We start from the raw sequence: 26,678 nt of genomic DNA, 5'->3' as shown, positions 1-26,678 counted from the left end.
ACCTTAGGTGGTGGGGTTCACCTTCCCCAAGAAACTATCCCCTTTCCTTCTTTATCACTCTTGTCTTAAATTCGTTTTTTGTTTGTTTGTTTGTTAGCTGGCCCTCCTTACTAGGACTTCACCTTTACTTACAACAGGAATGTTGTTTGCAGCAGTAGGTGCTTGGTAAATATTTGTCTGAGGATTGAGTGACTGAAAGAAGGAAGGAGAGAAGGAAGGGAGGAAGGAAGGGAGGGAGGAAGGGAGGGAGGAATGAAAGGAGGGGGAGAAGGAGGCGAGGGAGGGAGGAATGAATGAAAGTAAGAGAGGAAGGAAGGAAAGAAGGGAAGAAGGAAGGAAAGAAGGGAGGAAGGAAGGAATGGAAGGGAGGGAGGAAGGAAGGAATGGAAGGGAGGGAGGGAGGAATGAAGGAAGGAAGAAAGGAAGAAAAGAAGGAAGGAAGGAAGAAAGGAAGAAAAGAAGGAAAGGAAGGAAGGAAGGAAGGAAGGAAGGAAGGAAGGAAGGAAGGAAGGAAGAAAGAAGACTGGCACAAGGTCATAACATGAGTTAGCGGCGGGAACAGGATTTCTGCAGGCCCAGGGATTTGGACCTTCGCTTCAGATCTCACTATTCGCAGACACGTGAACCCCGGGCAGGCGCGTGGGAGGCGGACAGGGGAGCGGCTCTTTGGTCCCGGACACGTGGCGATCCCAGCCTCCAGGTGCCCGGCAGCCGCCCCGCCCCGCCCCGCCTGTCACAACTCTGCCGCGTGGGGCCCTGGCTGGAGCGGGTGGAGCGCGCGGTCCGGGCACATGGAGCAGGTTGGGACGGGGGCGGGTACCGGGGCCGGGGCGTCATGCGGAGGCCCAGCGTGCGCGCTGTGGAGCTGGTCCTGTGCACCTTCTGCTACCTGCTGGTGGGCGCCGCTGTCTTCGACGCGCTCGGACGCGAGTCCGAGGTGGAGAGTGGCCACCAGCGACTGCTGGTCCAGAAGCGGGGCGCGCTCCAAAGGAAGTTCGGCTTCTCGGCCGAGGACTACAGCGAGCTGGAGCGCCTGGAGCGCCAGGCTGAGCCCCACCGCGCCGGCTGCCAGTGGAAGTTCGCCGGCTCCTTCTACTTCGCCATCACCGCCATCACTACCATCGGTGAGCCGCCCGGAGCCTCCCTCCGTCCCGCTCCAGCCCCAGCCGTCCCGTGGCGCCTTTGGGTTTCGGTCCCACCTCTGTCCCCGCCCAGCTGAGCTACTTCAGACGGGTCATTTCGGCTCACCGAGCCTCCCTCGCCTCCCTCGCCTCCCTCGCCTCCCTCGCCTCCCTCGCCTCCCTCGCCTCCCTCGCCTCCCTCGCCTCCCTCGCCTCCCTCTGCTGAATGGAGCTGTCAGCCCACGCAGGCAGGGACGGGAGGAATCAGTAAATCGAGTTTGCCAAGAGGCTGGGTGACCCGGAAGTGCTCAGAAAACGTCCAAGGGGCTTGGAGATAGATGAAGCGGGGCTCGGAGACCAAGAGGCTGGAGTTGCTTTTCCTTGCCTGGTTGCATCACACTTGCTGTGTGACCTTAGACAAGTTGCTCAACCTCTCTGAGCCAGAGTTTTCTCTTCTGTAAAATAGTGTCGCTAATTGGCCTTATCTCAGGGCTGTGGTGAGAGTTATTATCCAGGAGACAGACTATGCACACACAGGGCCTGTGCTAAAACGACACATACAGAGCACTACAAAGAAAAGATAGATTTTTAATTATTGCAATTGTTGTTACCCCATAAGAATGGGGACCTAGGCCGGGCGCGGTGGCTCAGGCCTGTAATCCCAGCACTTTGGGAGGCCGAGACGGGCGGATCACGAGGTCAGAAGATGGAGAGCATCCTGGCTAACATGGTGAAACCCCGTCTCTACTAAAAAATACAAAAAACTAGCCGGGCGAGGTGGCGGGCGCCTGTAGTCCCAGCTACTCGGGAGGCTGAGGCAGGAGAATGGTGTAAACCCAGGAGGCGGAGCTTGCAGTGAGCTGAGATCGCGCCACTGCACTCCAGCCTGGGCGACAGAGCGAGACTCTGTCTCCAAAAAAAAAAAAAAAAAAAAAAAGAATGGGGACCTAGTCTGTCTTAGGGACTGCTGTATGACTAGTGCCTAGCGTGCAGTAGATGATCAATAAATACTTGTTAAAGGAATGACTGATAACCACAGGCTCTGGACCTTGCCCTGGGGGATGCAGAGCAGTTCCTTTGGAGCATCTGGACCACCAGCTGTTGCCATGACTACCATCTGGCTGGTATCTGCTGAGCCTAAGCCTGGGGGAACAAGAAGGAGAGAAGCGGGCTCTGCAGGGTTCCAGGCTTGGTGCTGGCCACTCCCCAGGCTCCAGCTGTGAGCGTCCAGGCACCCCTGTGGGGCTTGGATCACCAGCCTGAAAGCCAGTGCCTTGGGGAAAGTTTCTCCATAACGCTCTTGCAAGTGAATGTGAGCTGTGGCTTTTGCAGTGGAGTTAAAAGCGTGAGTTCTGGAATCACAGAGACTGGATTTCGGTTCTCATCTCTGTTGCCACGTGCCTTCTCTGGCAATTGATTCTACCTGTCCAAGCCCTGGTTTCCCCAAAGGCAAAATGCAACTGTTCCTACCTCACTGGGTGGTTGCTGGTTTCAGGGAGGTCAAGCGTGTAACATGCTTGACATAGTGCCTGAGGCCAAGTAGGCACTATTCTTTAGTAATAATTTGTTATTTGCCAACATGGCCCCAGCTTTTATTCAGTTCTTTTGCCCCCTCCTGTCCACATGGACACCCCTGCTTCCTATCTTGGTACAGCCTGAGACCCTCCTGGTTACTGTGCCCACTGCTTTGGGATGCCATCAACCTGTTCTCTCTGCCTTGTCCACATTCTTTGGAGGCTTGCCAGGGTGTTTTGGCCTCTTATCCTGGTTCTTTATCTCTGAGGTACATCTGGGAGGCTGATATGAGAGACTCAAGTGGAAACAGGAGGAATTTTGCCTTTTCTGGCCACTTGGGGGCACCACCACCCTCTGTGGTCCAGTAGGCTTAAGCCAGCCTTGCAGAGAGCCAGGTGCCAGGCCCCAGGAATTTGGGCTTTGCCTGGATGGGAGAGAGGCACTGAAGCAATGGAAGATGCTTTTTAATAGCTCAGGCCCGTGGAGGGTGCTGGGTAATAGCTCTGGCCTGTGGAGGGTGCTGGGTAGTAGCTGAGGTCCATGGAGGGTGCTGGTTAATAGCTCTGGCCCATGGAGGGTACTGGTTAATAGCTCTGGCCCGTGGAGGGTGCTGGGTAATAGCTCAGGTCCATAGAGGGTGCTGGGTAATAGCTCAGGCCCCTGGAGGGTGCTGGGTAATAGCTCAGGCCCCTGGAGGGTGCTGGGTAATAGCTCTGGCCCCTGGAGGGTACTGGTTAATAGCTCAGGTCCATGGAGGGTACTGGTTAATAGCTCAGGCCCGTGGAGGGTACTGGTTAATAGCTCAGGCCCGTGGAGGGTACTGGTTAATAGCTCAGGCCTGTGGCCTTTGGGCAGTTTTGTCCCTCTGAACCTAGTTTTCTTATCTATAAAATGGGAATAAAAACATGTCATATAGTCATTGGGAGGGTTAAATCTGATAATCCATGCAGAGTACGTGGATTAGTTACTGTCATTATTAGTTATTAGCTTTATTCATTTCACTCTCTGCCAAAACCTGGCACAGTCCCAAACAGCTGGAAGCCTCTTATTCCTAAAGAAACTCCTCTGTTTCTCACTAGCACCCCCTTCAACTTGGTTGAGCTTCAGCTTTCATTGAGCATCTAGTCTGTCTCAAGCTCTGTGCAGGACCCTGGTGATGGGGACTACAGAGAGGTGACCACCTTCGTCCCTGCCCTCAAAGAGCTCAGTCTGGTGACGAGCAGGTCCCCTTTCTCCACAAAATAACAGAGAGGCAAAGTGATAGGGTTATGCAACAGAAATGTGGAAGTGGAGCCACAGGCCTTTAAATGTATGTAGTGCTGGTATTTTGAATAAGTTATATATGCATACAGTACACACTTCACAGAGCACAAAAGGGTATGGAATGAAAAGGAATTCTCCCTCCCACCCTGTCTCTCAGCCCATAAATTCCCCTTCCTGGGTCAAATACAGTTACCAGTTTCTTGTGTGTCCTTCTAGATATATTCTCTGCCTATATATTCCTTTAAAACACACACACATACATTGTATAGACATTATACACACAGTTTTGTATCTTGCTTTTTTCACTTAATATATGTTGGTGGTGTTTTTATGTCAGTCTCTAAAGAGCTGCGTCCTCTTGTTTGTAGGGTTTCTCAGCCTTGGAACTACTGACATTTGGGGCTGTGGGGACTCTCCCGTGCATTGCAAGATGTTTAGCAGTGTCCCTGGCCTCTACTCTCTAGATGCCAGTAGCACACAAGACATCCCACTCCTCCTCCCCCATTTGTGACAACTGGAATGTCTCCAGATGTTGCCAAGTGTCCTCTCAAGGGCAAAACCACTCTCAATTGAGAACTGCTACTGTGTGGTATCCCATGGTTTGGATGGCACTATAATTTATTTAACCAGGCCCCTTTGGATGAACACTTACATTGTTTCTCATTTTCACTATGACCGACAGTGCTGCAATTATGACCCAAGTGCACACATATTTTTGCTCACGTGTGTATACTGAAGGGCTAACTTCCTAACTGTGGAACCACCTTGGTCAAAGGATTTGTATTTTTTGCTTTTTGGCAGGTAGGACCAATCTGTTACAGGAGGCACATTCTTTTTGGGAAGATCCACCTGACTGTTCCTGGGGTACAGGCTCCTTTGAGAATACCATGAAAGCGACTGCTCCTCTTTCCAGGAAAAGACACACAATGAGATACCCATTCATTCCCCTGCAATGGTACGGTGTTCCAGGACTGAAGGTTGGCCAGTTGTGTTTAGATTCCCTATAGTAGTTGAAGGGACCCAGTAAGAATCCCCACATCAGACAATCAGAACCAAAAGGTGTTTAGTGTGGGCAGGCTGAGCAGTGGAGGGGGAGGTAGTCAGGGGAAAAGGCATGTGGAGAGGACATGCTAGCTGGGGAAGCAGCTCGGCGTATAGCTGGAAAGTGGGGCAAGTTTTGCTTTTTTTTTTCATTAAAGCATAATTTACATACAGTAGAACTCACCATTTTCCTGTGTACACGCCTGACAAATGAATACCTGTCAGGTAACTGCAGCCGCGATCGAGACAGAACATTGCCATCAACCCCCAAAATTCTACCACGACTTCTGTAGTTAAGCCTGTCCCTAACCCCAGCTACTGGCAACCAACTATAGATCTGTTCTCTGTCGCCACAGTTTTGCCATTTCCAGAATGTCATTTACATGGAACCATGCGGTCTGTAGGCTTTGGAGCTTGTCTTCCCCCACGCAGCTGGAGACAGTTGAGATCCATCCTTCGTTGCCGCAAGTTACAGGAGTTCATTCAGTTGCTGAGAATTGCAGTGTTTGGATGCCCCACGGGTTGTTTACTCATTCTCCAGTCGAGGTATACTTGGGTTGTCTGCCGTTTGGGGTGATGAATGACCTAGTTAGGACTAGTATTTGGAGATGCCCTTCCAGCCTCGGGGCCGGGGAGGGACGCCGAGCAGGCAGGCTGCGGGCGGGACTGTAGTCCACCGGAGCTGGGCGCTCACAGCCCTCCCCTCCGCTCTTTCTGCATAGGGTACGGCCACGCCGCGCCGGGTACGGACTCCGGCAAGATCTTCTGTAAGTTCTACGTGCTCCTGGGCATCCCGCTGACGCTGGTCACTTTCCAGAGCCTGGGCGAACGGCTGAACGCGCTGGTGCGGCGCCTCCTGTTGGTTGCCAAGCGCTGCCTGGGCCTGCGGCGGCCACGCGTGTCCACGGAGAACCTGGTGGTGTCCGGGCTGCTGGCGTGCGCCGCCACCCTGGCCCTCGGGACCGTTGCCTTCGCGCACTTCGAGGGCTGGACCTTCTTCCACGCCTACTACTACTGCTTCATCACCCTCACCACTATCGGCTTCGGCGACTTCGTGGCGCTGCACAGAGGCGAGGTGCTGCAGAGGAAGCCCCCCTACGTGGCCTACAGCTTCCTCTACATCCTCCTGGGGCTCACGGTCATTAGCGCCTTCCTCAACCTCGTAGTCCTGTGCTTCCTTGCTGCCAGCGCCGACTGGCCCGAGCGCGCTGCCCGCCGCCCCAGTCCGCGCCGCCCGGGGGCGCCCGAGAGCCGCGGCCCCTGGCTGCCCCGCCGCCCGGCCCGCTCCGGGGGCTCCGCCTCCGTCTCCTGCCACGTACACCAGCTGGAGAGACGCGCCCGCGACAACCTGGGCTTCTCGCCCCCCTCGAGCCCAGGGGTCGTGAGTGGTGGGCAGGCACCCAGGCTCGGGGCCCGGCGGAAGTCCATCTGACAACCCCACCCAGGCCGGGGTCGAATCTGGAACGGGAGGGTCTGGCTTCAGCTATCAGGGCACCCTCCCCAGGGATTGGAGACGGGTGAGGGGCCTCTAGGCCGTCTTCTCCCACGAGCAGTTTCTCATTACCGTCTGTGGCTAAGTCCCCTCCCTCCTCTCCAAAAATATATTACAGTCACATCATAAGCACAAAGCAGGCTCTAGGGTCACCCTGTAGGAGCAAATTCCTTGTAGTCCAAATTGTATGAGGGCGTGGCCACATCAGCACCCAGGAGAGGCTCTGCACAGGTCCACGTCACGGCCGACCCTCTAGAGCGACTCTTCTGTTGTGAAGAGGCTGGTTTTCTGAGTAACGGTTGAGACGTGCAACTTTCAACACTGGAATCTTCGCTGGAATTAGCGAGGTCAGACGCTCACATTACAAGAAGCATGGGGAACAAAGGTGGACCAAATGGGACCGTGTACAGTCTAGCGTGGACAAGTGGGTCAATCTCTGCGCTAAACGATCTCATTCTCTGCGCGGTGTGTAGAGTGGAGTCAGCCCACGTGTGAACGGCGGCCTCTCTCCCCCGGACGGCTGATGCTCTGTCCCTGGCCAGCCCCCATTCAAGATGTGGGAGGCCTTGCTGTCACCCACCCGCCACGTACTGGGACCACTTGGACGCAGCAGAATGCCATGGGACGAGCTGTCTTCCGGGGTCCCATCAATCACCAGCATTGTGACCTTGGAGAATCTCATTCTCTCCCAGGGCCTCAGTTTCCACATCTGTAAAATGGGTTCATCCAGAACCCTGCTCCCTCTTATGCATCTCTGGCGGGACTTTCTGGAACAGGCCCCTTCACCATAAGGGGGCAGAGACAAAGCCCGAGGTGTGGCATCCTGGCACCCCGTGGCACTCAAAGCCTCCAAACACCCACTTTCCTTGTCTTCCCAGATAGGGCTGTCTCAACACAAAGCATCAACCAGCCAGGTTAGAAAAGCCAAAAACTTTAATTTCAACATGAGCTACATGGTCATGAACACAATGCAACGCGACCCCACTCCAACCCAGGGGCCCCAGAAACCCTCCCTCCCTAAAGGCCTGGGCAGCTCCTGCTCCAAGAGAGGGAAATGAGGGAAAGGTGGGTGGATGGAGAGAGGCCCCCAGCCTAAGGACCTGGCCTCCTGCCTTCCCGCCACCTGCCCAGGACGCAGTCATAGAGTGAAAGGGCTCCAGAGGTGATGCCCACAGCCCTGGGTTTGGCTCCACTCTGACCTCCCTGAAGCACTGGGTTCAGTGGGCACCACTGGCCCACCTCACAGGCTCGGCGTCGGGTGAGCTTGTGGACGCTAATACTTTCCGTCCACTCTGAGGTGCTGCTCCAGACGTGGGGCCCTCCCAGAGGGCCTCAGCGACACCATGGGGGAACAGGGAGCGGGGCTCGGTCCCTGGGCCTGATACAGCGCTGCTGCTCAATAAATAAACGCAGGTAGCCTCGCCTGACACAACAGCTGTGCCTCCAGAGGGGCTGGGACTTGGTGCTGTTTCTGACACGGAAATGCACCCAGGAGCTCCTGGCTGAAGGGAATTGGCTTGTGAAGTGCATAACCACCCCAAGAGCCATCTGCTCCACCTCTGGGTGTAAAAGAGTGAGCTCTGGGCTACTGGAGAACCGAGTTCCAGTCCTGCCCACCCACTAATACAGTGGGACTTTAGGTGAGCACATTCCCCTCCCAAGACCTCAGCTCCCTGCTTTGAAATGGGGAGGACAGCACAGGCCACCACCTACTCCCCAGGGGCTCTTGTGAGGGCAGAAGCGCACACTCGAGGTAAAAGCATTCTGAAAACAAAGTCTGAAAAGCACAATAGGAAGGCCAGGTCTCATTGCATCTGAAGGTTTGCTGGCGACTTCCCTGAAATGAGGCGCCCACAGCTGCTCCCATTCCCTCACTGCCCCAGGCAGGAGCTGGTGTTTCCTAACTCGCCCACCAGTTGGTCCTGAAGAGGCGATGGCCCCTTCCCGGGGGCCTCCACCCAGGCATCAAGGTCTAGACCCAATCCTGTGTACCCTCAGTCAGCTGGGCCAGCCCCCCAGGAGAGCTAAGTCTCCCTGGCAACCCTCTCCCCCAGACCCAGGCCCAGGAAGTCACTGGCTTATAGAGGTGGAGCCCAGCAGGGCTATGCAGCCCAGGGCTTAGAGGCCAGGAATCCTTGTCCCAGCAGACACGCACTGCACTGGAGCAACGGTCTCCTGTTGCCTGAAGAACAATGGAGCCCCTAGTTCTTCCCCCTTTGCGCCCTTGCTGAGGGGTCTTGTGTGAGTCACTTCCTGTTTCTGGGCCTCAGTTTCCCAACCTCTCAGATGGGCTACAGCTTGTCCTGCCCATCTTTTGGGGGCCATTAGGCTTCAAAGAAAGAAGGGAGGAGGAGGTATGGGCAGTGGCAGCCCTACCTCATACTGCCCTGGCTCCAGCTCAGCCTCTATTGGGAGGAGGGGACCCAGGCTGGGGGTGTCACTGAACACACAGGTGACTCCAGGGGTGGCTTTTCCCCCCAAGCTAGGTCTTGATTTCCTTGTCTGTAAAATGGAAATGGACTAATGGTCCCAAAGGCCCTTCCCCTTTACTATGCAAAGGGGGTTCTGGAGAAGGAGAGTGGAGAGGGCTCCTTCCTTTCCCTGGTATCCTGCATGTGATCTTGGCCTAGAGATTGAAAAGAGTCACCCCCTGGAGACCCCAGCCCCCCTATGGCCCCCAGTGCCACCATCTCTGCTCCTCTTCAAACAGTGCAGCCTGAGTCAGCAAGGGGTCAGGCAGTAGTGGGGACAGGATGGGCTTGAAGCTTCTCCCAAGCTAATGATGAAAATGTCAGTCTCCTCCCCAAACCCCCATTCCTTGGTGAGGACAGACTGTAGTTCCCACTCCCAATGGTCACAGCCCCTGGGAAGGGGGCACATGCTCACGATGATACAAAGAAACAGGGCTCCAGCCCCCAGCTGCTCCACCCCTCCAGGAGGTGAGCGGGATTTCACAGAACAAACAAGAAAATCATTGAGGGGGCCCTCACTGACCACCCCCAGGTGTTGTTATTGCTTCGGAGCTCTCTCTCTCTCTTTATAAAGGCTGTGCAGACACCAGGGGAAGGGCTCAGGCTGTCAGGGCCAAGCCCCTGCTCCCTCTGGTTGGGACAGCCAGGCTCTGCCCTGTTTTTGAAAAGCTACCCCTGAACAACCACAGCGGTGATGGCTGGAGAGAGAAGGCGCTCTCCTGGCTCAAAGTATTCCAATGGTGAGTAATAAACGAACAGCAGAGAAATCACACTGGTTAGAAAAACAAACAGGCAAGGGGCCAATTCTGTGCCTCGAATGCGAGTCCCTCCGGAGCCCTGCTCCTTCTGCCCCCAGCCTTGGGATTCCACCCACCACGGTCCCAGGAAGCTCTGAAGACTTCCTGGGTAAAGGGAGCATCTCCATCTCCCCTTCCCAGTGCAGGGTAAGCAGCTCTGTGGAGGTGATCTACATCGACCAGAACTTTAAAGGATACCCAGGGCTTACACAGGCTAAGGGAAGGGAAGAATTTCCAGGTGGAAGGAGTTGCCTGGTGGGACTGGGACTGGGACCGGGACTGGGAACAGGGTGGGACCAAAGGCAGCCTGGGTGTCCTCAGGGGAAAACACCACCCTCTGATGGAGGCCAGGCCCCCTCTGCCAAGGTCCTACAACCCTTAGGAGTGCCTCATAAAGAAAGTCAGTACGAAGAATAATAAATCAGAACAGCAGAGTCTAACGGGCAGCTCCAGCTATAACCCTACAGGGGACAGGGGAAGGAAGGGGGCGGAGGAGGAGGGGCTGGCCTCCTGTGAGCCAGGCTGCCCCATCTAGGCCCAGGCCAGCGAGGAGACAGTGGTCTCCTGGAATGTACTTGAGTCTCCTCTCCACCCCCGGTCCTGGGACTCTGTAAGGACTATGCATGAGCTAAGAACAGGCCCCAGGGCTTGGAGCACTAACTCTACCTAGCTGGCCTGGACTATGCCCTACACAGCAGGGACTAGGTCAAGAGTGGCAGGCTTCTGGGTGCCTCCCAGGGGAGGTGGCAGAAATGTGCTTCTATAAAGAGGGGCCAGCCTCCATCCTCCCTTGCATGCAAAAGGGCTCCCGCAGGCCCCAGGGAGGGCTGGGCTGGGAAGGCAGCTACCCAGGCCTGCTGGAAAAGGAATCTCCCAGTTCTTACACTCACACATCTTCACTCTTCTCTCGTACCATCATCTTTCCTTCAGCCAAGGTAACTGAGGCCGGGGCAGTGGGTTCTGCCCTTAGTATAGGATGGTTTGTTTAAAAAGACTAAAATAGGGGGGCTCTATTTGCCTCCCCAGCCCCCTGGCCTGGAGGCAGGGGGGGTAGACAAGATGACCTTTGACCTCATGCAACAAGGAGGGGTTCTCCAATTTGAGAAACCCTTATCTTGGCACCACCAATCCCAATCCCAACTTTCCTTAGCCTTCCCTCCAATACAGCACCCCCCAAATGCTCTCTAGGGTTGGGGTTCTGGAAACTCAGGTTCCACAGCTCCTCCACCAGAACACAGACGACAACATTCTTTCCAGTCCGCCAGCGGTTCCTAAACTAGCTTGTTGCAATCCCATGGAGCGAGGCACCTGGGGGTCTGTACCAGACCTCCGGCACCTCCTCCTTTCCTTTGGTCCCTGCTGAACCCCAATTCCTAGAGCCACCAGAAAAGCGGCAGGCAGGAGGGGACGGACAGATGGACTCGGACAGGCTGCGGCAAAGCTCCTTCCACAGGCAGGCAGAGGGAAGCCCAAGCTCCGCTTCAAGTGGGGGCTCTGGGCCCCTGGGAGCTGGCTCCGGATCCTTGCAAAGCTGCCCCTTCATCTCTGGGGCAGGAGTAGCTGCCTGAACCCGGTGCCGCAGGAAAGACACTTGCTGGTAATTGGCACCATGGAAATGGCCGGCTGGGTTCTGGACTTGGCTCTGGGCAGCGAGCTTCCGAGGAGGCAAAAAGGGGGAGAAGTTGGACAGAGTTTGGGAAGGGAGAGTGGTCTGCTCTGCCACCTCAATCTTTCCTTTCTCCGGACTGTAGCCACATCCACCAGGTCAAGAACCGGCCAAGTCAAAAGTGTAGCCAATCCCGTTGGGAGAGGGAAGGTCTCAGGGGGTAGGAGGCAAAGAAGGGGTGAGGAGGGGCCCAAGGGGGGCAGGTCTCCCCATTCTGCTTCCCCACTATGGGGGAGAGCCCCGTCCTCCTGTTCAATGTGCCCCTGGGCCTGGGGTCCCAGGTCAGGGCTGGGTGGTCTCCAGGCCATCTTGGGGAGCCCCTCCCCATCCCAGCACTAAGAGCGCTCTCCGCAGGGCCCCACGGTGCTCTCGAGGGACAACTGGGATGCCTGCCGGAGCAGGGGGCCTGTGGCTGGGTCCACCATGGAGGAGGTGGGGAAGAGCTTGTACCAGCCCACGGCCAGGGTGGTCAAGTCCAGCTCCTCCAGTAGCACGCGAGCCACACCCATGAACTGCTTCCGCTCCATCCGCCCGTAGTTCCCCCACACGATCACCTGCGGGGCAAGAGACACAGTGGTTCAAACCCTGCCAGTGCCACTCACAGGCCGAGAAGCAGAACCTGGGTCGCCCCCATGCCCAATCCATCTCAGTCCTGTGATTTCTACCTCCTTAAAATTGCAATTCCTCAACAGGCCCTTCTTATCACAGGCACCACACCAAGCCCCTGCCTCCAGAGGCTGGTGACAGTGATGGTGACGGTGATGATGGCAATAGGTAGAACACTTGCTGTAGGCAAAGCTGCAAATACTTTTCCTGCACACAGCACACATTCCACTGGCACCAGAATGTTATCAGGTAGGTACCGTTAGGGTCCCCACTTTATGGATGAAGAAACTGAGGGTCAGAAGGGAACTTGTTCAAAGTTGCACAGCAAGTTGTAGAGCTCAGTTCAGCCACAGTGAACTGAGGGCCTCACCTATTTCCTCCAGGCGAGGCCCTCCAGAGACACCCCCCGCCAGGGGTGCCCGCCTGTCATTCTGGTCCTGTGCATGTGTGCTCGTGCACACACACGTGAGCGCACTAATGCCCCTCACCTGGAGGACTTTGCCCTGGGGACTCTCGGGAAACAGCAGCACCTGGTTATACAATGGGTCCAGCGACTTGCGAGCGACTTTGGTCTTCTTCTTGGCAATGCAGACGCCATTCTCTAGCAGGTAGGCCTTGATATAGGCCGCTGGGGACAGAGGCCAGCAGGGGTGAGTTCTAGTTGGCCCTCAAATGGTGGGCAAAGGGTGCAACAGAGGGAGGCTGCCCACCCTCTGCTGGAGATAGGTGTGCCCCCATGGGGTCTGGGGAGGATGCACCAGGACACATGGGGGGTGGGCATTTGGGGGCAGCAGGTACAGCGGGGCTTGGGTGCAGCCTGCCCCACCTTCTCTGGTGGTCCTCACTGTCTCCCCTTCCTTTGCTCACTCGCTCACCTGTTTCCTCCCTCAGTCCGTGACGTGCCCACCCTCTCCCTGGCTTATGCGTCCATCTGCGGACCCACTCACTCACCAAGCCTGAGCACCTACTGCAGGCCACACTCACTCACTCACCAAGCCTGAGCACCTACTGCAGGCCAAAAACTGCTAGGCACTGGGGTATAACGATAAGCAGGAAAGATGGTTCCTGCCTTCCAGGAGCTCTTCCCACTGGGCACCATGTGTCCAGTGGAGGAGAGGAACAAGGTCAACAGACAATCTCAACTGGCTCCCCAAACAAACCCTAAACTACCAGTTCCACATATTAGAGTTGGGACGGGGGTCCCCACAGTTGGGCCCAATTTTCTCTCTTCAAGGCCCTCGGTACCCATCAGGATATCCTCCCTGACCTCCACCCCAACCCTGCAGGGGAGGGTAGGCCCCAGACCTGGCAGTGTCTTGGAGCCTGGCTTGGCTGTCAGTCCCCGGGCCTGGATAATGTCCACTTCCAGCTGACCGTTCCGCTCCTGCAAGCCAATCTCCACATCCCCTGCAAGAGGCACCAAGAGATGAGACTGGGAAATGGCTCAGAAGCTCAAGCTGGGACTCAGCTCTTCCCCTCTACTTAGAGCTGAAACCCCCTTCCCCTGCTCCCAGCCCAGGATAAGACCAGAACCAACTCCCACCAAGTGCCTAGGCTCTGCTGAGGGCTTGAGAGTGTGCCCTGGGCCCTAGGTGGCATGCGCAGAAGATGGATCAACACGCAGAGGGGAAGGAGGGAGAGATGCTGGGCTTCCGGTGTGACCCCCCAACTCCCATAGTCCATTTGAAACCAGCCTTGGGGCACTCACCCATGGGTGTGGTGGCCAGCGTCTGGCGGCCCACAAACTGTGCTGGCCCCATGCTTCCCAGAAAGTCACTGAACTGGGCATCCGATGCCAGGCAAACTCCTCCATAGTTAAGGCTGCGAGAGGAAAAGATGAGACAAAGCACACGTTCCCAGTGGTTGACTGACAACTCTGGACTCAGGCAGTAAACCTCCATGAAATGGATATGCTGAGACTTCCCTCTTGGGATGGAGATAAGGTTTACCCAGTATCTGGCTCATGTGGTTTAGTGCCTTGATACTCAAAATGTGGTTCAGAGACCAACAGCATCAGCATCACCTGGGAACTAATTAGATCCATAGAACTGCAGCCCACTCCACCCCCAGCTGCTGAATCAGAATCTGAATTTTAACGCGAGCCACAGATGATGCCCTTGCACGTGAAAGTGTGAGCTGTACTGCAAGGGGCTCTGGACTCTGAGGGGTGCATTTCTTGCTGCTGCTTGGCCACCTAATATTCACTTCCCCTTCCTCTGGTAACAACATCTCAAATTTTCTTTGCGGAGCCCCCTCCCCATGGCACATGATCACAGTGGGGTGGAGGGAACAGCTCCTAAGACTGGGTCTCCAGCTCAGCCTGGCCAATCAGGGCATCCCTTCCCCTTGGCCAGTGATCGGCTCAGAGACAGGCATGTGGCCCAGTTCAACCAACAAGAATCAGGCCTGGAAGCTTTGTTGAACTATGGGAAGTGAGATGGTCTCTTTCCCACCAGACTTGAGCCTGAGATGCAGGACTGGAGCTTCTGGTGCTATGTGGCTACCATCTGGATCCCGAGAACAAAACCATCAAAATGACAGCATTGTGTGAGCTCCTGGATCAAGCTCTGCCTGAAGCAAGCTACTTCATCTTTTGGTTACATTAAGTCAATATCAACAGCAACAACAAAGATAATTTTATTATTTTGCTTAAGACAGCTTGAGTAAGTTCTCCCCACTCCCTTCACTTCTCTAAGTGTCTCTTTCCCATCTGTGCAATGGGAATAATAATGTTCCCATCTCTTAGGTCTGTTGTATTAAGTGCGATGAGGCACTAAGTACCATGCCTGATGTGCCCCTGTTATCCTGAGGACCACAGCACTTGCAAGGTTTTTTTTTTGTTTTTTTGTTTTTGAGACAGAGTCTCACTCTGTTGCCCAGTCTGGAGTGCAGTGGCACAGTCTTGGCTCACTGCAGCTTCGAACTCCTGGGTTTAACCAATTCTCATGCCTCAGCCTCCCAAGTAGCTGGGAATACAGATGTTTATCACCACATCCAGCAAATTGTTGTGTTTTTAGTAGAGACAGAGTTTCATCACATTGGCCAGGCTGGTCTCGAACCCCTGACCTCACGTGATCCACCCACCTCAACCTCCCAAAGTGCTGGGATTACAGGGGTGAGCCACCACACCTAGCCCAAGAGGTTGGCTTTTGATCTTTATCACCATCATTTAGGTAAGAAACACATCTGCCGAGCAAAATGGTGACCCTATTCCCTGGCCAGAGCTGATGCATACAGAGTTAGAGGCTTAACCCAAGTCAGGCCAATCAAAACCTCTCTCTGGGAACTAAAAAACAGAATCCTGGAGACTAAAAGTCACAAGAATGGCCTGCCCTCATGCAAAACCCGTAAACTCTACTCGCTACCCAGTCCCAGCTGCCCAATTCTTCCCTGAGCCATGTGAGGTCCCCCCGTATTCTGTTTTTATTTAAGTTATCTGCAGAGCTAATGGCAGAATATTCAGCCTGAGTGCTTTTCCTTTTCCTGATTTCCTAATACCCCTGGCCTGCTTTCCCCATTCAGACAGTAGCCAGGGTGTCCTATGTTTGCTGCCTCAGAGAAGGAATGACCCAGCAGGAGGTAGACAGCAAGAGACTTGGGCTCCTGACTTTTCAGTTCCAAATCTAAGAAACAGACTTGAAAGAATAGGTACAAAACTAGGCTATCCTGCCCTGAAACAGACATATCCTCAGCCTGGGAGAGCCGAGGAAGTCAGGCAAGGAGGGAAGATTGCTGAGATGCTGCAGGATCCTTGAGGAAGGTCTGCAGTCCCCAGCTGGTGAGTGCTGAGGGAGACAGAAAACTCCAGATAGGCTGGGGGGATCTGAAAGCAGAGGAGACTTGCACCCACCCTGCTTATTGGGTAGAGCTAAGAAAAGGGCAGAACACTCTAGAGAAATGGCTGCTTGGGCATCTTGTCAAGTGAGCCCCTGGGAGATCTCTGAGGCTCGCTGTATGTCCCTCCACACCCTAAAGAGGAAAGTATGATCCAGGCGCACTGGACGGAAGGGCAGATTCAGTGTCCTGGTGGTCTGGGCATAGAGAAGTAGCTGAGACCGATGGGAAACAATGACCAGGGAGCAGACAGTAAGATCATGTTCCAGGAGACAGCAGAATGACAGATGACGACTGAGGAACACATACTCTGTGCCCAGTGTCTGAGCACCACAATAATAGCAGCCCATGCTACTGGACATGAGCCCTCACTGACATCCAGCTGGTACACCAGGTGTTATGGCCAGCGTCCATATGATCCATTCATTCATCCAACAAATGTTTACTGAGCACATACTATATACACTCTATTGTGTCCAGGCACTATTCTGGACACTTGGAACATGTCAGTGAACAGTGATTCCTGCCCTTGAGGTGCTTAGATTCTAGTGACATATTATACACAATTAATATCATAAACATTACAGTATGTCAGAAGGTGGTAAATGATAGAAATCTTAGGAATAAATACATAGAAAATTCATGTGGGCCGGCGGGTGGGGGTAGGGGGGATGTGGGTTGCAATACGAAATAGTGTGATTAGTAGCTGTGACCTGTGCTTCCGATTAAATACTTTAACGGTTACCCTGGGCCTGTTCTAGAAATTTACATGGCTTCTCTCTACATAAACTTCCCCAGGACACAGGCATAACCTTTGGGAAAATCCTGAACTAAGTGAGTCTAAGTTTTCAGCAAACAGAGGACACAGGGGGACTTGATACACAGATTAGCAACAGTGAACTCCCAGTGCTCACTAAATGCCACAAATGTCAAAGTGCTCTATACTTACTCATTCATTTCAGCCTCACAACAACCCTATGAGGTCAATACCATTATTGTGTCCATTTTATAGATGAGCTGGAGAGTTAAGAAACCTGCCCAAATCACACAGGTACTGCACGGCCCCACCCTATCCCTTGGCCCTCACTTCTATACCCTGAGGCTACCTGCTCTCATACCTGCCACTAGGTCTAAGGGCTTATTTTCTGGCTGTGAGAATTCTGAATCTTGCTGGGGGAGAAAATTCAGCCTGTGGCACAGGGCAGGCTGGAAGCACCTGAGGGTTCGTGCCCCAGAAGCAGCCCCCACCCAGTGACAAACTGGGAGTCTGCAGTGGGGATAATGCAGGTGAATGTTCGCCTAGCCTCCCAAGGCTCCCCAGTGGGCCTGAGCTCCAGCTGCCCTTAGTGGTAGCAGGCCTGATGATGCATCTGTTATTAGCTCCTCTCCCTTCCCATCCCATTCCTTGCAGCTCCCACACTGGGGATTCCTGGGATGGCCTGCCAAATATCCAATTTCCACTTGAATCTTTGAGTCAGGGTCTGCTCTGGAAGAAGCCAAACCAAGACAGAAGCTGAGTGGTATCTGAACCCAGAGAGTCAGGCTTCCAAGTCTATTATCTTAACGATTATGCAACAATGGTTTTTTATAGAGAGGAAGTGTGAAAAATAAAGTCACTTAAGTGTCTGGGGACTGAAATGTGTACCCACTATTCTTGCAAAACCAAAGCCTCAATTAACAGCACAGAGGCCATGGTCTAGACCAGGGGTCCCTAACGTTTTCAGCACCAGGGACCAGTTTTGTGGAAGATAATTTTTCCATGGACTGGGGCAGGGAGTGGGGGATGGTTTTGGGATGCAACTGCTCCACCTCAGATCATCAGGCATTAGCTAGATTCTCATAAGAAGTCCGCAGCCTAGATCCCTCTCATGCACAGTTCACGGCAGGGTTCACGCTCCTATGAGAATCTAATGCCGTCACTGGTCTGACAGGAGGCAGAGCACAGGCGGTAATGCTCGCTCGCCCACCGCTCACCTGCTCTGCGGCCTGGTTCCTAAGAGGCCAGGGACCAGTAACCCTCGGGGGACCCTGGGGTTGGGGACCCCTGGCCTCTTTCACACTGGTGACGTGGCCTTTCCTCCATGCCCCTGGGTCTCTTTTCCACCCTACCCTCCCAGCCATCTAGGGGGTCAGGCTCCATTTTGTAAGGAGTGTCTGGGCTCCAAAAGCCTGAGAAATGGTGGGGGTCTCACAGATTCCAGGCATGGAAGGAGTGCAGCCTCCCAGGCAGAGGGAGGCCCTCTGCAGCCTGAAATTGAAAGTTTCCTCCAACATCATCATTGTCTGCTCCTCAGTTCCTGGTGGGATTGTGAGCAGACAATGGGGAACTGGCAGGCCTGGTAATTAGCGGTAATTGTTTATAATATCTGGGCGGCTGCCTGATTTCCTATCCCAGGGAGCCTTGCTAGCTGCCAAGGAACCCGGCTGACGCCCCAGAAACCCTGAATAGGTTATCATGTCCTCCTGGGGGGTGGAGGAAGGTAGAATAAAGTGGTGGCCGGGCCCTACTAGCCAGAAATCCAACCGCATCAGAGACCTGACTCCACCTTGGGGTCTTTCCTGGAGCACGAAAAGAAGGCAGAGGCCACAAAATCAAATCTGCCTCTACTCCTCACTAGCCAACCGCTTGCTGTGTGACCTCTGACAAGTTGTTATTGTCTCTGCATTTCAGTGTTCTTATCTGCAAACGAAACCACACTGCCTCATGGACGGTGTCTGGTCTTTTCGTTGGCCAGTGCCTGTGCTGTCTCAGTTTCAAACATTCTTCTGCTTACAGCACCCATGAGCACAGGGGTATAAAAGAGCTTACTGAATTAAGAGCTGCATACGTGCTACAACTTTGACAAGTCCTTGTATGCAACAGGAGCTCAATAAATGTTCACTGCCAAGCCCTACAGCAGGACTCACACTGGGAAAATAAAGGATGGGGTGAAGACTGGATTTGGTGTAACATAGACCCTGGATTCCAGTATTATACAACCCGTGGGAGGTGTCTTAACCTCTCTGAGCTGCAGTTTCCTCATGTAGAAAATGGGAATAAATAGTAATCACCTTGCTGAGTTGTTGGGGAGGGTCAGAGAGCTAGTGCAGGCAAGGTGCTTAGCACAGAGGACCTGCTGAGTGAATCAAAGGGTGAGATACCGTGGCCTGCTGGGCCTGCTGCCTGGCCTGGGAGAGCCTCCTTGCTACATTCTTGGCATTTTCATGGCATTTCAGATTCTAGACCTGTTAGTAAGTGCAGCATCTGGATGCCTGAGAACAAGCCCAAGCCATTTTGGGGAGAACTGCAGCAGCGGGTCCCTTCCAGGGACGTGTGCCACTTGGACAGGCGCAAAGCCCTGAAACAGGATTACAACCCGTGTTCTGCTGGCCTTTTATTTTGTGTTAATGGTGAAATGAGATTTCCTGCATTTCAAATCCTATTACTCTTGTTTGCAGAGCTGAAACCCACTGGTCTTTTATTATTAACCTCTGAGCTTGGTTTGACCCCTGGATTTTCTGTGTTCTTGATGGTGAAAGAAGTAACTGGGTCACGCAGGGGTTTCACTCCATTCTCTTTTCCAGATGGATCACTCATTTCAACAGCATCAGAAATTAAAAGGCTGCACAGCCCTTATGGTGATTATGGGTTATGTGGTTCTCAAAGGTTTAGGAATTTATGGGTTCCCTGTCCATCCATTCACTACATGCCCGCCCATCCATCCATCCATCCATCCATCCATCCATCCATCCATCCATTTATCCATCCATCCATCCATCCATCCATCCATCCGTCCATCCGTCTATCCATTTATCCATCCATCCATCCATCCATCCCTCCATTTATCCATCCATCCATCCATCCATCCCTCCATCTATCCATCTATCCATCCATCCATCCATCCATCCATCCATCCGTCCATCCATCTGTCCATCCATTTATCCATCCATCCATCCATCCATCCTCCCACAAACTCGCCAAACCTACAATACAGTCAATTCTGCTGTAACATGAAATATACATTTCTAAAAATTACTGTGCAATGCAAAATCCTGCTATAAAAATCACAGAGCTTATGGGAAAATGGGGTCAGTGTCACATCAAAAAAAGAAAAAGGCAGGAATGCAGTAAAAATGACAGCATGGTTTTATATATGTTAAATGCTTTAGAAATGCATAAATACTATAATAAAAATGGCACGTGACCTTGAAAACAACCTGCAGTTTGCTTGTGGAAGGGGGTGTCAGAAGAGGTGCAGCCTGTGAGTGATTTTGAGGTAGTGAGGGAAAAACTGAAGTCAATGGAAAGTTGTACCACCAGGTGTGGACGGGTGTGGCTTATAATAGTAAACTGACGGTGCCGTGGATGTCTGAGCCACATGCGTTTTGTGTATTCTTATGTGGGTGCAGTTTTCTTCATTCACCCAGTGTTCCTCGTGGATGAAATTGCACCTGAACAAATGCAAAATTTATGTTATGCTCAAATTGTTCCCTAATACTTGAATCATGTTGGAACAAATTCTCATTTTCAAAACAAGCACTGTAGCAGAATTGCCCTGTGCCAGGATATACCATATCACACAATGCTGACTCCAACTTCTCAAGAATTCAAGATATTTCCAAGCCTGACCACCTCTATGAGACAGTGGGCTCGTGGGTGCAAAGCCAAGGATTTTTTTATTTGTCAAAAACTTGTCATGAGTCAAGCACTGATAGTACTATTTATCAATGTTGATCCATTTAATCCTCTTAACAACTCTATAAAAGCTAGGTACTTGTAATTCATACCCATTTTACAAAAAGGGAAACTGAGGCACAGAATTGTTAATTGAACCAGAATCACTCTGCTAGGAGTGGAAGACCTAGGACCTAAACCTGGAGCGTCTGGCTCCAGAATTCACCCTCTTAAGCACTACGTTATACTGTCTCTATTTGTCTTGAGGGGACCTCAGCCTTGCCCAGAGCAGAGCACAGGGATTTGCAGTCCAAGCTATGGGGTCAGGCAGGCCTGGAACTGAATCCTGACTCCACCACTCACTAGTCGTGGAGGCACATTCTTCACTTCTCAGAGCCTTGGTTTCCTTCCCAGTAAAACAGGAATAAAGAACAATAGGATAATCCCAGTGCTATCGTAAGTATTAAATGAGATAAACGCCTTAGAACAGAGTCTGGCACAGTCAAGTGCTCAAGAAATACTAGCGTTTATAAAACAAAACAAAACAAATCCCTGTCTCCTAGCCACAGCTGCATCCAGTTCTGCTTTGTCCTTTGGGCACGGGGATGCTGTTAAACAGTAGAGGTGGGGAAGAAAAGGGGTTCTGACCACCCACCCAGACTCCTGAGCCTTTGGTGATCAGGAAACAGCCTTGACAGGACCATGACCCTGAGCCCGGGTGCAGTGGCCCTGCCATCGGCTCATACTCTGCTTCCCTGGGCTGTGGACACAGTGACCCAGACACTCAGAGACCCGGATGCTGATGACCCAGACATCTCAGGACAACAAAGAGCAGAAGGAAGAAGCAGGTGGGCGCTGGGAGCCAGCCTGGAGTGCTTTTGGGTCAACAGAGAGGATGCCAAGGCCCTGGATTCTGTGTGCTGAAGGGGTGGGAAGGAGTGGAATGTATACATGCTTCTGCTCACACACACCCACCCATTGTTCATCCGAATGTGCAGAGCACCGACTGGGCCAGCTAGACAGGCACTGAACTCAGTGTCTAGTGGGACAGACAGACACACATGTGACAATTAAGATAGAGAGTGGAAGGCACTGTGGTGGGGGAGGGACAGGGGACTGTGAGGGCTGCTGATACAGCCAGAAGAATGGTAGGCCCTACCTGTTCCATTCCACTTCTGCCCACGCCCAGGACAGACATTGCTAATCAACCTCAGCTCTCCTGCCAAGCCTGGACTTGGCTCCAGATTCCTTCTCAACACAGCACTCCAGGGAACCACTATCAATTACTGGTGTTGGCACATGAGATACAGTCTTTGTGCCAGTTCTCAGCTGAGGTCTGGAGAAGGAATGAGTCAGAGGGTGAAGAGGGAGCAGGGGTAGAGAAGGAAGTGCCAGGTAGAGGGCGCAATGGATGCAAAGACCTGGAGGTGAGAAAAGTGAAGGGTAAAGGTTCAGGGTGGTGGAGTCCCCACATGGTTGGGGACTGAGAGAGGCTGGGAAAGGTCAGAAAAATAAGTACTGGGTGACAAACTGTGATGTCCCGAAAAGGAGACCTGCAGGTGTCCAGGCAAGAGCGATGTATGGCCTTGACCAGGAGATGGAGATGGGGAGGAATGGATGGATTCAAGAGATCATTAAGAGTAAAATGGCACAGCATCATTATGGATTGGGAATGGATTACGGATTGGAGAGAGAGAGAGCTGGCTGCAAGAACCCCAGATTTCTGGTTTGGGCAGCTGGTCAGATGGTAGCTCTATGCACCCACACAGTGTAGCAGGCTCTGCTGGGCCATGCCCCCACCCCTTATTATGTCAGTGCTTGCTGACTTCTAACCACCAGCATCTGCATGCCTTTGCCCAGGCTTCTCTGGCCCCTGAAGAGCTTCTCTAGCCTTTAGAGCCTATTTTACCACGGTAGGAGCCAGAGAGTTAACAGGGAGCAGCTGCTGCTCAGTAACTGGTTAAGAGCTGGAATGTAAATACCTCAACTCCCTCGCCTCCTGAGGCGATAGCTCCCAGGTGCATGTTCCACATGGGTTCCCAGAGTTCCCCATCAGGATTGGCTCTGGTTGCCCCACGGGAAAGCTGGCTTCTTATGCTTTATTGGGTGCAACACCTCTCTCCCACATGCTCTTCTGCTCTTATTTTCTAGAATCATCTCCAGGTGAATCACTTGCACTCGAACCCATGTCTCAGGTCTGGTTCTGGGAAAACCCAAACTAGAACACACAGTCAACAGGGAGTATCTCAGGATTAGGGCAGGTGGGGCGTATGGTATGTCTGGAAGGTTTTGTTCTCATGGCCCCATCTCAGGGGGCTTGAGCTCCAGCTCCTGCCCTTTTCCTAGGTGAGATGGGCCTGGCCTGGTGGCATGGCTGGTTGACTCTCCATCCTTAACCCACAAAGCTCCAATTTTTGATCAGGCAGAAACAGGCTCAAAGAAAGAAAGCCCTTCCTCAGCCTCAGGGGATCAACCATGGCTGGCCCAACATAAGGCCCATGGTGTGGAAAGAGAGAGGGGTTCTGGGTCCTTGATGGCATCCTTGAACTACCAAACCATCCTGGAAGCCTCTGCTTCCAGAAACCTTGATAAATGCAACCATTAAATGAGAAAAAGAGTTGAGTGTAAACGTTAAGGGCAGATACCCAATGCTTGGATTTGAATCCTGGCTCAGCCACTGACTGGCTGTGTGACCTTGGGCAACTTATTTACCCTCTCTGAGTTTCCATTTCCTCATCTGTAAAACGGGAATATTAACAGTCCCATTGTCAGGTTGTTGTGAGAATTAAATGAGTCAATATAAGTAAAAGCACAGCACAGTATCTGCACATAGCAAGTGTTCTCTGCAAGAATTAGCTATGGCCATTATTACCATTAAGCCAGGGCTTCTCTACCTTAATGTGCATACAGACCACCTGGGGGTCTCATTAAAATACAGATTCGGATTCAGTGGGTCTGGGGTAGAGCCTGAGATTCTGCATATTTAACAAGCTCCCATGCCAGTGTTGCTGGGCTGTGGACCACACTTTGAATAGTAAGGGCTGAAGCCATTGTCCATTGGTATTACATAACCTGGGACTCAAGGCATCCTCACTGGCAGAGTGGCCCAACCCACAGGCACCCCTTCCCCGCCCCTGACACCTGGGAACACAGCATTTCCCAAGTTTTCTATACCTGTCCTTTGCAGCTCTCCTCACACTGCTAGTTGTTTAGTCAGTGCCCAAGAGTGGAAGCTCATGGAGGACAGGGTGTCTGAGGTGCCCAACCCAACTGCCTGGCACATTCTAAGTGCCCAATCACATCTGCTGAAATGAAAATCCATGTGGGAGCAGTCCTGTGCCCGCCTGCAGGAATACATATGCCTGGTGATCCAGCGCAGTCAGACAGACCCAGCGGTGCCAGGGGCTGCAGCCTTGCAGGGGCTGCTCAAGTGAGGCTGGCTCCCTGTAAGCCTCAGCTGGGCTGGCAGAAGTCCAAGGGGTGGGGAGAGGGAAGAACAATCCCTTCCTGTTTCAGAGCCTGGCATTTGGGCCCAACCAGTGCCCCAAATGCCTGCAGAACAAGGAGGCTGACCACAGCTCAATGTCCCCACCCATTCCTTCTGTGTCCCTACCTTGCCCAGGTGTTGGGCAGGTGGCAGTGCTGGGCCTGGCTGGGATCCACCAACACTCAGCCCCTCTCAGGAGGCCGAGACTGTCCCCTGCTGCTGGACCCATCACCCTCCAACCCACCTGATACCTCCTCAGTTGGGCTCAGAACACCCACCTCAACCCTTTTAGTAATCGTAATCATCACAGTCAACACTTACTCAGTGCTTACTCTGTGCTAAGCACTTTATAGACACAATTGTATTTGGGGTGGCTCACTATATCTGTTACAATGCAACTGACCAAAACAGCAAAATAGCCAACAAACAGTGGCTTAATTAACAACCAACAATAATAGATAACGATTACAGTGCCGGTCACTGTGCTAAGTTCTTTTACATGTATTAACATATTGAACCCTCACAACTCTATAAGTGTCTGCACTGTTACTGTTCCCTTTCTGTAGATGAAGAAACTAGGCTCAGAGAGGTGAAGTAACTTCCCCCAAAGCCACACAGCTACTAAGAAGCTGAAATAAACCACACACCAGGGCAGTCTCATTCTTGAGTCCTGGCTTTGAACCTGTCTGTCATGTAATTAGACTCTGGTCCCTTAAAGCCCATGACAGCAAACAGTAACAAGAGCCATGTTCCAAACACCTGTCACCTGCAGACATCACCTCGTTTCTTCCTCACAACACACTCTGATAATGCTCCCCTTGGTCATGTGGCCTTTCTGAGCCTTCACCTCCTCTTCTATAAAATGGAAATGCAGGTCTGACTTCTCTGCTGCTGCTCACTGCAGCACGCTGCCCTTCCCATAATCTAGGCCTCCAGACCTGCCTGGGAGGCTGACAGATGTTTACTGGCCTCCTCAAACATTAGGGAGGCATACTGATGTGCCCAAGCCCACCCAGGGGCATGAGTGGCAGAGCCAGGATTAGAACCTGAGCTTCCTGACTCCCTGCGACTCACACCTGTCAGCAGGGCCCCACTGCTCCCCAGATGCTGAGAATATCTTCCTCCAAGTTCTGCTGCCTTGCCATGTTTCTCAGGTTAAAGAAAACACTGGCTCCCTTCCTCCTCCTCCTCCTCTCCCTTCCGCTGTCCTCCTCCTGTTCTCACCCACGGGAAAGTCTCGCTAGGAGGTGGGTGGAACAGCAGCATCTGCTAAGGCAAGGCCATTCACGAGGCTGGAGATGCCCAGTTTAGGAGGGGTTGGGGGTGGGTGGGGAAGGCTTTTAGCCAGCAGGAGCCCCCAGCTGAGGGGCAGGGCCAGAATGAAGGGAAGCAAAAGGTGGAGGCCGAGCCCCAGCCCCACCTCTCAGTGGCCGTGTGTCTGTCCTTGCACTAGTCACTTAGCTGGTACTGTTCAAAAGAATTTTCTATGTATGATGATGGAAATGTTCTATTTTCTACACCACCCAATATGGTTACTAGCCACAAGTTGCTAGCGAGCACTTGAAATATGGCTAGTGCAATAGAAGAACAGAAAGTTTCATCTTATTTAATTAGCCACATGCGTCTAGTGGCTACTTTTCTGGACAGTTGTGGCATTTAATTTTTCTAAGCCTCAGTCTTCCCATGTGCACAAGAATCATGATATCCCACCCCACTTCCCTGACTTTAGAGGATAGCTAGGACCATGAAGCAATGCAGTGCTGGGAAATAACCGCTGGCTGGGAGTCAAGACTCCTGGGTTCCAGACCTGGTAACATGCTTCGTGATGCAGAGTGAGCTCCTTAACCTCTCTGAGTGCCCTGGTCATCTACATGATAAGGAAGTTGCTTTGGATCAAAGTTTTTTTCATCTAGGGATCCACAGATGGTTTTAGGGGACTCTGATAACCCCTGTAGCTATGAGAAAAGCATGTTTGCAGGACTGTGTGTGGGAGAATGAGTGTGTACATGCACTGGGGGCTGTGTGTATTGGGGGAAAGCCCAGTGCTTTCCTGAAATTCTTAAAGGGTTCTGTGAAAATGAGAAACCCCGAGTCCAGGTGAGTTCCTCTAGGATAAAAGCTTTTTAACAGTGGAGTTCTCAGGCCACATTCCCAGAGACTAATTCAGCAGCTCGGACCTGGGGCCCTGCGAGCTGCATTGGTAACGTGTTCTCGTGATTCTGACGTGAAGCCCACGGAGGGAAACGCTGGCAAGGAGCTAGCCGCACTACTGTCTAGTGAGCTGATGCTCAAGCAACGCTTTTATAAAGCAGTAGTATATATCTTTCAAAACCAACAGGATTTAGGAAACTAAAAAAGTAAAGAGGAAATAATGATGATAATAAAACCCCTCTCTACCCACTCCTTTATTTCTTAAGCAGCACTAATATACAGCACTTAGTGCCAAACACTGCCTTATGCTGTGTATAAATATTACCCCTGCATTATATGGATTATAAATGTCTAATCCTCATGACACCCCTATGAAGCTGATGCCGTTAATCCCATTTTACAGATGAGGAAAGTGTGGCACAGAGACCTTGCCCAAGGTCACACAGCAGGAAAGGGGTGGAGCCCGCAAGCAGTGGGGCTCACTCTCTCTCGGGACTTTGCTGTTACACTGTCTCCCTTCTGAAGATGGGGGATGAACCTGGAGCCCTGAGCTGGCGCCTCCACAGCCTGGAGCTGCCCC

The 26,678-nt window shown here is 52.7% G+C and overlaps 2 protein-coding genes across 4 annotated transcripts in view; one reads left to right on the top strand and one right to left on the bottom strand.

Annotated features, from left to right (window-relative positions):
* The first annotated feature begins 777 nt into the window (after window positions 1-777).
* Window positions 778-7,852, top strand: KCNK15 (potassium two pore domain channel subfamily K member 15). The gene is made up of 2 exons (XM_025400003.1): window positions 778-1,124; window positions 5,663-7,852. The coding sequence occupies exons 1-2, from the start codon at window positions 836-838 to the stop codon at window positions 6,370-6,372; spliced, it is 999 nt and encodes a 332-aa protein (XP_025255788.1). The 5' UTR covers window positions 778-835; the 3' UTR covers window positions 6,373-7,852.
* Window positions 7,348-26,678, bottom strand: part of RIMS4 (regulating synaptic membrane exocytosis 4) — a 57,257-nt gene continuing 37,926 nt past the window's right edge. For all 3 annotated transcript variants that reach the window (XM_025400004.1, XM_025400005.1, XM_025400006.1), the window contains 4 exons: window positions 13,681-13,793; window positions 13,278-13,379; window positions 12,461-12,600; window positions 7,348-11,920 (listed from right to left, as the gene is read on the bottom strand). In XM_025400004.1, the coding sequence (XP_025255789.1) occupies window positions 11,702-11,920; window positions 12,461-12,600; window positions 13,278-13,379; window positions 13,681-13,793 (574 nt within the window). In that variant the 3' untranslated portion in view covers window positions 7,348-11,701. The remainder of the gene's footprint in view (window positions 11,921-12,460; window positions 12,601-13,277; window positions 13,380-13,680; window positions 13,794-26,678) is intronic.

This window comes from Theropithecus gelada, chromosome 10, assembly GCF_003255815.1.
Source record: "Theropithecus gelada isolate Dixy chromosome 10, Tgel_1.0, whole genome shotgun sequence".
Classification (NCBI taxonomy): Eukaryota; Metazoa; Chordata; class Mammalia; order Primates; family Cercopithecidae; genus Theropithecus; species Theropithecus gelada.
Note: the sequence above shows the minus strand (reverse complement) of the source record. Positions and strands in the feature narration are given on the sequence as shown.

Bases quoted from the DNA above. Each gene is read 5' to 3' on its own strand.
- KCNK15 (XM_025400003.1), top strand. From the start codon at position 836: ATGCGGAGGCCCAGCGTGCGCGCTGTGGAGCTGGTCCTGTGCACCTTC. The intron at 1,125-5,662 runs GTGAGCCGCCCG...CTTTCTGCATAG, and splicing joins CACCGCCATCACTACCATCG to GGTACGGCCACGCCGCGCCG.